Genomic DNA, 10,713 nt, shown 5'->3' with positions numbered 1-10,713 from the left:
GGGAGAGGAGGGGGTGACGGACGGGAACGGGGGATATGCGTCAATCGATAGGGTTTTCTTTTTGAGGGTTTCAACGCAAGATGCGCTTTTGGGCTGGTTTAACGTCATCAGACGCCACGGAATTTCTAAAAAATACAATACGTAAGCATTCCTGCGCTTCTTCGTTTCATCATCTTTGCGTTTCCTCACTGGCGTTGAAGGAACATGTAAACCGAGACAGTGCGTTTTCCTTTGTTCTTGATTTTTTTAGTTAATCGCCTGGGGGCACTGGATCAGACACACCTTTGTGAGTTTGTCCATTCATTTACACGTTGTTTTATTTTTATATTTTTGTTAATAGCATGAGAGCACTGTGTCGAATCTTTTGAAGCATTACAGAGCTCCATTGCCATCGACCACAATCAGCCTGCTGCTGAGGAGAATGTTTAATGAACTGAGGCCAACGCCCCATGGCTGGCATCACCGCTAACATGTGTGGTTGGTAGCCCAAAAAGTAGCGCATACCCACTTAGAAGGATTGGCCAAGAAGATTTTTTTTTCATTAAAAAGATCCAGATAAGGCAAAATAGTACAGTCGAAGAAAGAATTTAGTACGTGGATTGAAGAGAGAAATAGAAAAAGAAAGAGGTTGTTGTTGTTAACTTTATTAGAAAGGAAGGCCATAGGCCAGGGGGGGGGGGGGGGGGGGGGGGAGGAAGGGAATGGGGAGGGCGGAGCACAGTCCTTATGACGTCGTATTCAAGGGATCTCTTCAGAAGTTGTGCAGACCACTGCTAAATTACGCGGACTAGGCCGCTTTTAGTGGCATAAATGATGATTTCGAAGAGTGTGTCGTGTGAGAGGGATGTTGGGTCGATGTAGGTTGAGGTCTCGTGGATAGGGGGAGTGAATGTACGAAATCGAGAAAACTTGGGGCAGTGCCAGATGAGGTGGTGGAGATCGGCTGCGATGGAGTGGTGGCAGTATGGACATCGGGGGGCGTGCTGTGGATAATACCATTGTCGAATGGTCTCTGGCGCCGTACAGGTGTTGTTCAGGAACTTGTTCAAGAAGATTTCTTGCGTTCGGGTCAGGGTGGGGAAGGAGGTGAGGTGGCCTGAATGGGTGAGTGCCTTGAAGCGTTGTTGTTTCAGTTGCCTGAATCTACGGAGCCTGATTGCGCGAGCGAGAGCGGGGTCATCGTCAGGGCAGTTGGGCCAGGGGTGGTCCGAGAAGGGCGGCGCCGGTGGTCCATCGGAGGCTATTGTGAGAAGGGCCTCCTGTGCAGCCACGTGAGCTGCTTGGTTCCCAGGAGCGGCCGGTTCATGACCGGGGGTCCAGTCGATTCGGACTTGGCAGCCTAATGTTTGGAGCGCAGTGATTTGATGAATAATGTGGTGGACAGAAGGGTGGGTGGACCTGGGATGACAAATTTTTTGGAGAGCTTCATATGAGTCTGTTAGGACGCGAAGGTTGTGGGGAATGGAGGGATGGTAATCGTACATGAAGTAGTCGAGAGAATTCTGGATAGCGATGAGCTCCGCGTCCGTTCAGGTAATATTGGGAATACGGTGATATTGGGCTCCCATGATGGATAAATTGTCCGGGCTGATCCATGCTGTGCCGACGTGTGGGTTTATGTGGCTAGCGTCTGTGTAGACGTCAATTTCACCCGGTCGTTTAGTTGAGGCAAGGCGTCGGCAGCGTTGCTGTCGAAGCTTGGGCTTCCTGCGTCCGACGGGTTGCGAGGTGACGAATTGTGAGGAGCACGCAATTGGTGGGTGAGTTGTCGTTTAAAATTATATTGATCCGTTTGTTCCTGAATGATGCGGTCGATTGGTGGGAGGGTCGCGGCTTGTTGGAGGTTTGCAATTTTTGTATGACGTGGGAGGCCAGTGATGGTGCGCAGGGTGAAATTATGAAGAACTTGCAGCGTGCGTCGTTGGGTGCAGTTGGGGTCACAATGTGTCCCTCCGTATGAAATAATGCCCCACCGCTTTCGCTCTTCCTAGGGTGGCGACAGCCTTTTGTTTGGCTCCCTCATGTTTGTTTGAGAGCCGTCGGAGGGTGTGTACACGAAGTTCCATTTCTGCTTAAAGGGACCCAGAAAAGCCTTTTGTAAAAGTTACAAAAGGCATGTATTGTCGCGTAGCACCAATATAGCGATGCAATGCCGTTGGAATTATTCATCTGCATTCAGTATTAGCTGCGCGAGAAGCAATTAAGTGCACCTCTCCCCCCTTGTCGATCGATTCCTCCTCCCTCTCTGCTGCTTTCAAAGCAGCTGGAAACACTGGGAATAGCCATGTGACATCGCGACGCTCGACTTCCGTTCTCGCTAGCTACATTCCTGCGCCTAGGCACGTGTCAATCGCTGCGGACTCGCCTTTGCCTCGGGATCGCGTAGGAAGGAGGAAGAGCAGCCGGAAGCCAATGGCAGTGACGTTGCCGGCGGCTGACCTCACCGGCGATTGGGCGAATAGGGGGGCGGCTCGCCGTTGTGTCAGCCGCGATCGCCGTTGCGTCAACCGCGACCGGCGTTACGTCAGCGGCGGTCGGCTCGCTGCGGCGTCGCGCTCGTCGGCCGAGAAAGGCGACCTTCAAAAATTATCCGTACAACGTATGGGGCTCACACGTGGCTAAAAAATCCCCCGTTATGTGTTCTACCACCTGAATGCATTTGATTGCCACCGTCACAAAGCTTTTCTGGGTCCTTTTATGGCGATTAAGCCATATTCTGGGGCTGTTCCTGGTTCCAATGTAGACTCCGAGGAGTTTAATTGGTTCTAGTCTGGCTGAGACAGAAATGGAGGCGACACTGACTTGAGGTAGCACGTAATCGGTGGGGGAAAGGGGGGGGGGGGGTTTACGGCCGAAGATGGCAAGGAATTCTGTTTTGTGAGGTGCGAGGGACAGTCTAAGGTCGGGGAGGACCTTTTCGAGTCCCGTCACTGCGCACTGGAGGTCGGTAATCATGGCGTCTTGATTTGGGTATTGGGCTGATTCGGTCCATATAGTAATATCGTCCGCGTAGATGGTAAAGTGGGCTGTGGACTCAGTTACGGCTAAGTTAAAAAGAGTTGGGCCAAGTATGGAGCCTTGTGATACACCCCTGTCAAGGTAAAAGACTCGGGGAGACTATATATAGCCGGGGTAGGTCCCGTGTAATTGAATGGGGCGAGCTTCAAGGAAGTTTCGGATCCAGTTTTGAGCTTTCTGGCTGGGAAATGCCCTCAGCAAGTTCTCCAAGGATTGCTTGTTAGCTAACGCAGTCGAAGGCTTTCTGTAAGTCTAGTGCCAAAAGGTAGTCGGGAGTATTTCCGGTTAATCACCCGTCTTAAAAGCCAGAGGCTGTCAGCGGTGCTGAGGTTAGGGCGAAAACCTGTTTGTGAGGGGTGAAAATAGGGCCTTATGAATTCAAGATAGTGGGTGATTCGGTTATGGATGAGCCGTTCTATCAGTTTGCAGATAACGGGAGTAAGGGATATCGGTCGGAGATGCGAGAAGACGTCGGGCGTTTGTTGCTTCTTGTTTGGTTTTGGTATTGAAAATATGAGCGACAGTTTAAGGTGGTTGGGGACGAGTCCGGTTTCCCACGAGTGATTGAGCTGTTCGAGGTGTAGCTGGGCTGGTTCAGGTAGATTGCATAGGTGAATCCATTGAACTCGATCGTGGCCAGGGGAGGATTTGGGCCTGCCTTGACGGAGCGCTGTTGCGAGTTCAGCAAACGAGAATGGGCTTTCAAGTTCGGGCACTGGGTCGTGTATAGTAATATTTGGTAGTGGTTGAGGAGGAGTGAGTGAAGCGTGAGGAAAGAAGCTGCGAAGGAGAGTTTCTTCAGTTTGGGAAAGAAAGAGGAACGAGCTTCAGGAGCGCATGCATTGCTTCTTCATCTTCACTACTTCTTATTCAGTTTTCCATTAAGCAAAGCAGACCCATGGTTGATCCTTTTCCCTTGAAATTTGAATCTTGTCCCCGGGGGTTGTCGGATCCCACATTGGATTAGGTAGACCTTTGCAATTTTGTTACTTCAGTTTTCGTTTGTTTTTCACTCCAACATTACATTTTTGTTTTATAAGTTTCCTGCAAGGGACAGCGTTAGCCAGATTTGGCTATTTGACATTTTTGTTTTCCAGTATGTTCATTTTTTCCTAGCAATAATCTACATTTAAGTTATTAGATGTCATAACTTCATCAATTGCATATTTTTGTGCAGATGCAAGGTGCTGGATCTATTTGCCAGATCAGTTTGTTGCAACTGTTTGCTTTGGAATACTTGGGAAAGAATGGTTATACATTAAAAAAAAAAAAGGGGGCTTACAGCCTGTGTTTGACCAATGGAGCAAGCCATTTGGGGCCAGCTCAGAACTACAGCCCTGCGAGATTTATAAGTGGCACACCAAAAACAGGGTTAATTCTTTCCAAGGAAAGTGGTTAAAAGAAAATAGGATGGCAGGTGATGATTTTTTGCAAATGCACCTCTCACCAGTCTGCTCCTCATGTTGTTGCGGAACTGATCACATGCATTGTCTTTTTAGAAAGGGAGGATCATGATCATGCGTACATGTTTTCTGAAGGTCAACCCGAAAAGAGCAAAAGTTGTGGCATTTTAAATAAAGCAATCACATATTAAAAGAACGAACATGCGCTAGTGCACACTTAATCTGTGTACGACAAGAATAACAAGACTAAAACAAGAATAAAAACAATGTTCTTGGCCTGTTTCCAAGACCACCGTAGATTCAAGTAAAGATATTGTGGCAAAGGTGCCTGGAATAGGAACTTTATGCACAGGAAAGGTATCTTCACGTCAGGTCAGTAAAACAGTACAAACACAAATATATAAACCAGAACTCCAACTTTAAAAATCTCTCTTGATTGAATAACGCTAATATGGTCTCATTTATGTGCACTTAAGAAATGCCATTACCTTGCTTGTTATAAACGAACCATGACACTACTCTGTTATCATGAAACTGCACTTAAAGGTTAGGCATTGAAGTTTATAGTTTTGCATACCAGTTCACTTGTTAACTCTACACTATAAATATATAATAAATATAATTGACGTTAACAGTATTACAGCTCCAGTAAGGGTTGATATATACAATCCATTAAGAGCAGGTAGCAAGCAGATTTCGATGGCTGGTTTACACTGGACTAGGTAGCACAGTAACATGCTTGACGTGAACCGTAAAGTTCCGAGGGAATGCCCTCCTCCGAAACATCGCCCGCTACCCTTCAGGTGTGAAATATTCGATTTACTAAATGACCCCGAGATCACCCAGCGCTTAAAATCCCGCTAGCTTCGCCGCCCTCAAAAGCCCAGGGAGCTCCCTCTGCGAAAACGTCCCGTGGCTGCGAACACCGCCGATGGCTCAATTTTGAACAAAAAAGACACTACCTGTCCGTTTTGTTTTTTTGATATACCCGCAGTTTTGGTTGGTGGCGTGGCCACTTTTTTGTAGTTTTTCGCACTTGACCCGAAACTACGCCCATCCCGTATTTTGCCCTTGGTATCTCTGTAGTTTGGGTGCGCGTTTCTTTGGAACTTTACGGTATTTATAGTATTTGTACAAAGCCACCAATCATGAAAATGTAACAAAAAAAAAGACTCTTTCCCCAAAAAAACATGTCCCACACCAGGTTTCAAAATCAACACTACTCCATCATGGCTGACAGACTGAATGTGGAACATGAGGTTTGGGCTACAAGTGAGTGAGTGAACAAATTGGGTCACAAGAAGCAGTGCAACGATAAGTAGCAAGATCACGAACGGCTAAATGTGTCCATAACGTTCATACGGCTAACCAATTTCACGACTGTGTATCTCCCCACAGTAACACTTTCATACAGTTGAGAAAATAAAAGCTAATCAATGCCAGTATTCTACCACAATAAGTACATCACGCTACCGTTTCCACGCCAGCATGACTAGTTACACTTTAGGTGAAGAATAAGCTATTCCTCACGGTTGATCAGTATTATTCACTCGCTTCGGTGGGTTAGAAACACAGGATGAAAAATCAAGTGTCTGTGCTTGATAGACTATACGAACAAGCTCTCAGGCTCGTTCGAAATTATTTAAAAATAATCATCATGAAATGCTGCAACTATTAAAAAATATCAATCACACACAACTAAGTAGCATAAGCTTAGTCCTTTTAAGCTGTCAAATTTCCATTCATTCAAAGATTAATGTGGTGACAGAGACAACGTCCAACTTTGCTTTTTCATAGGATTTGGTCTTTCTTTCTTCACTAGAATTTTGACGGGAAATGTTGCTTCTACCATCGACAAGCTTGCAGTTAAAAAGCTGCACTTCAAATTACCTGCTCCCCTATCCACAGTATGACTTATTAAGTGTGGCTAATAAAAATGTCACACGGCTCAGTCAACACTACAGGTTAATTTACCAGAAACTGGAAGTTGGCTACTGTTGAGCATACCTAGAAAAATGTTTCACCATGAACCAATATGGCCATGGGTAGTTTTTTAGCTCTGGACGACAATGCTGGGTGGAATTGGACGACTCAAGCCTATATGAAACCTCACTGCCTCTTTAATACAAAAAAAAAAAAAGGTGTGCATTAAAGTGACCTTCTGGTTTTTGATTTCTCTGATTTCAAATATCAATGCCATGGTACAAATGCCCCTTGCACATGGTGCAACGTACTCAGGTTTTGCCACTGACTTTTTGTTAATTTCCTGTACGTACTTGTACGGTTGTCATTTGCTAATTGCCTTTTCAGAAGGTAATGGCACTATTTTGATAATTAACAACGGTTAGTCTGAACAGAGACCCCCCCCATGTGTAGTAGCGCAAATTTGGCTTTGTGATATTCCATTGGAAGTGCAGAAAACCAGCAGGCTAGTTTTTGTCCTTTCTTGTTTTAAATATGCTCTAACAACGGATAGCAGTTTGCTTTGAATTTAGCAGGATTGTTATTTCAATAAGGAAATCTTTCAAATGAAACAAAGCTGTACACTGTTTTCAAAATACCTTGAACATTTACAAAGTCCAAAAATGAAAGACGCACATGTTAAAGATGTGATTCTGAAAAGCAGTGGAATGGGCTGACTAGGTGAGACTGTGGCAAGCATTTCAGAAAAACCACCTCCATTTGACTAAAAATCTATAAGTACAAAAATAAAACGTAATAAAGGTTTTCGAAATATCAAGAGTGTTAAATCAATAGTTCACAGCTTGCCGAGCAATGACGATTCACGGCTGCTCGTTGTACATATGAATTAGAATGTTAACTTCGTGCCACTCCACTAACTTCAGACAGGTTACTTTTATAAAAAGCCTTTGAATTAAAAAAAGAAAAACAATATTGCGGCATAACTAAATGTGAATCCGCCAGAATACCTGGGAACCTTCCCACAACACAGCCCGTGAAAGAGAATAAGGCTGTGTAACAGGGCGAAAACTGGTTGGGCAAGCATTCCACAATTCTTACACCATCAAGTTATTGCCTTCTGTTCACCAAAGGTGCAAGCCAGGAGCAGCTTTTGTCTATTTTTCTTGAAGCAGCAAATAACACCAACTTGATGAACTGTCCTCTCTACTCGGACTGAGCCTTCAGTCAACAAGCAACACAGCAACAGCTCAAAAGATGCAGTGGCCTTATAAGATACAATGTTGCAGGACAACCTCTACAAACCAAGTGTAGGAAGGTGAGGGCAACGAGATGTGTTGTGTCGATGCATTCCTGCTGCAGCCCTCAACTTTTTCTGGTGCCTACACTACAAATGCACGACAAGCAAGAACAATGAAACAGCTTAACAACCTTCCACAAGTCGTTCTTAGCAGCCACTTGCAATGCAGTCTGAAACCACCACACAACCGTTACAACGATAGCACCGCAAACCACGTCTACATAAACCAAGCTATTCACATTTCGCACCCCCAACTAATTAATCGCATTTCGGCGGCACCTCTCCTTTCCACCATGAATCGGGGAACATGTACTTCAGCACCTCAATCCCCTCGTGCGGAACGCTCACTCTTGCCCCCAGGAACGTCGTCTCCTTGAGTGGCGGTGTTAGCAACGACACCGGAAAGCAGTGCAGGGTGTCGCACGCATCGGGTGGCAGAAGCCTGTGCTTCCAGCCAACCCTCCGCACGCGGCGCACGATCTTGTCCTCCTCAAAGACGTAGAGGTACACCTCACACGCTCCACTTCCCTCCTTGAGCTTCGCCCTGTACAGGCCGTTTGCAGAGTCATAATGCGCCAGCACGCCGTGGCGCCGGAAAGACTTCAGCAGCTGACCCTCGTCAAGTCGGGACAGCTCTTCATTTTGAAGGCAGAGCTCAGCCTTGTTGGTCCAGGGCAGAGGGCGCTGCTCTTTGAGGGAACCCCAGAGGGCATAGTAGCAGAGGAAGCTTGAAATTCCCTGGGCACTGAGCGAGTCCAAGACTTTTGGGAAGAGGGACAGAAGGCACGGCGCCGTGTCTGACGTACGTCCACACCCGTTGGCTTCTTCTGGCTTCAGGACGTAGTTGAGGGTGAGAAGGAGAAGTCCTGCTGCGAGCAGGCAGAGTAGTGCCCTCTTGCGACGAAGGTGTGGCAAGTTCATGTTTGACCTGCAAGGATGGGGGAAGGGGTGAATGAATGAGTACAGAACAACAGGGGCGGTATTCTTGGGTTTTGTCCGTTTTGTATCCGTTTCGAGCAAGCCATCATTTGCTAAAAGTGAACACCCGGATGTGACGCCATGCAAGCACAGCAGAGCTATGAGCCGCAGCTTCTCGGAGCAGACGATTTTTTGCCGCGTTGTTGGTTCGATGGCGGAACAATAAATGCACAAAAGATAGTTTAAAATAGGTTTAGCCGTTTAAAATTTGTTAACGAGAACAGTTACGCAAAAGTCAACCCAAAGCTCATGTTGTCCTCTTCTTGTGTATCGTCTGTCCGCGCTTTAAACATGAATCAGATCCAACTAGCTCAACTTTCCATTCTACCAAAGTCTGCCTACAACTGGAAGTACATCACAATAAAACGGACGCAAGACGGACATTTTCAAAACAGACAAACACGAGAATACTACTCCAGAGCTTTGATGTGAAAAACGTTAGAGTAGACTTTAACACAGGATCTGTCATCACCATCATTATCATCAACAACAGCCTTGTTGTGTCCACTGGAGAACAAAGGCCTCTCCCAAAGACCTCCAGCCACGTCTATCAAGTGCTAGAGAGGGTTTGTATAGCAACTTAAATATCTTTATCAAGTTTTATTCGAATGCAAGCTTAATTTAGTTTATTTTCCTCGCCTCTGAGTATACATGCCTTAAAATAGAAGGTAGTAAAATAAAAATTGAGGCTACAACTACAAAGAGACAGTAAACGAGAGACACGAATGATGGTTTAGAGTAGATTAGATGGTAGAACACTCCGTAGATGACGTGAAACTGCATACCCCTGATGGGCAAGGGTGGCATCCCTTTGCGGTTCTACAACTCCGACGAGTTGTACCATACACACAGCAACGAACTAGCGCTTGCCTTTACAGTGCCAGCGAAGCACTTTAAAATTCTATTATGCACTGAAATATTTAAACCAGTACGGCAAAAACATTCACATGTACACCAGAAGGCCCGGAGAGTTGCCGACGTTAAAAGGATAACACGAAAGAAAGGGATCCCGTCGGCAGGCATGTCACGTCACTTGCATTTGTTTTTTTTTTATCCTAGGGAGTTTGAATTATATTAGGTGCGAAATTAAAATAGAACACTACACCCGCATCACTCCTTCAAAATACCAGATCCGAATTTTTACGTACCAAACGGTGATGCATTAGACAGTACACATGCTTTTGTCTGAGACAGCAAACAGCTGAAGGTCAGCATCGAGCGACGACGGTTGCCGCATACTAAGATACGACTGCGAGATTGGGTTACCGGTTCTCATAAAGTTCGCTCAATTAAATAACAGGCACTGTTTCTGGCTGTAGAAGTTGTTTGTTTATTTGCTATTTCAGATATACTGGCATTGCGCACACTCAGTTTTGGAAGGGATAAGATTAATCCCGGGAAAATGAAACAAGAGCGCAGCAGGCAATGTCTCACCCGGGTTGACTGTACAAGGCCTCTCGGTACCTCAGCAGAGAAACCAAAAAGTAAGGAAGCCTAGCGTAGATACTCCCAGTAGTTCATAATTTTAAGCAGCAACGTTCGTTTACATATTCGGTGTCACTGGTTTTACACGGCTCCTGAAAACGGCCACGAAACCGAAGCACTGCAACTACAACAGCTGCCATGACGTTGATGTTCATCACGATGAGCCCAACAATGCCGATGGAGTTCTGACATTCTTCTAAACTTCAAAAAGCGCCGCCGCTTCAGGCCTGTGGCGTCCTCTTGTGCTGAATATCAGATGTAACCCTCCGAAAAGAGCGGCGGGAACAGACGCGCGTGACTTGAATTTGCCCGTGCTCAGAATGGGCGCATGCCTACTTTAGGCGCAGTAAACTATAGTTTATAACCAAAATTTTTGGATTCAACAGACCGAAATTAAAAGGCCACCGTGTTAGAAACAAGCTGCTTGGTGTTAACAGGGCATACATATTCAAAGGAATGATTTTTTAATCGTACCATCATTTCATGAGTAAAACGTTTTCTACGTTTGAGTCGCCATATGAACTTTTCCACGGCTTTGATGCTGGGTTTGCCGGGAGAGGAATTTCAAACGCTTACTTTTCTTTAGCAGCTTTGAAGTTTTACTATACA

The 10,713-nt window shown here is 45.8% G+C and overlaps 1 protein-coding gene across 1 annotated transcript; it reads right to left on the bottom strand.

The window, feature by feature from the left end:
• Positions 1–4,748: 4,748 nt before the first annotated feature.
• LOC144153756 (uncharacterized) lies at positions 4,749–10,284 on the bottom strand. Its single transcript, XM_077685458.1, has 2 exons — positions 10,054–10,284; positions 4,749–8,569 (listed from the first exon to the last, which is right to left on the bottom strand). The coding sequence occupies exon 2, from the start codon at positions 8,560–8,562 to the stop codon at positions 7,900–7,902; it is 663 nt and encodes a 220-aa protein (XP_077541584.1). The 5' UTR covers positions 8,563–8,569; positions 10,054–10,284; the 3' UTR covers positions 4,749–7,899.
• Positions 10,285–10,713: the final 429 nt, after the last annotated feature.

The sequence above is a fragment of the Haemaphysalis longicornis genome, unplaced genomic scaffold, assembly GCF_048455015.1.
Source record: "Haemaphysalis longicornis isolate Haplotype H1 unplaced genomic scaffold, Haemaphysalis longicornis Haplotype H1 scaffold_9, whole genome shotgun sequence".
Classification (NCBI taxonomy): domain Eukaryota; kingdom Metazoa; phylum Arthropoda; class Arachnida; order Ixodida; family Ixodidae; genus Haemaphysalis; species Haemaphysalis longicornis.
This window is presented reverse-complemented; position numbering and strand designations above follow the sequence as displayed.

Excerpts from the sequence above, each read along its gene's own strand:
- LOC144153756 (XM_077685458.1), bottom strand. The coding sequence starts at position 8,562 with ATGAACTTGCCACACCTTCGTCGCAAGAGGGCACTACTCTGCCTGCTC.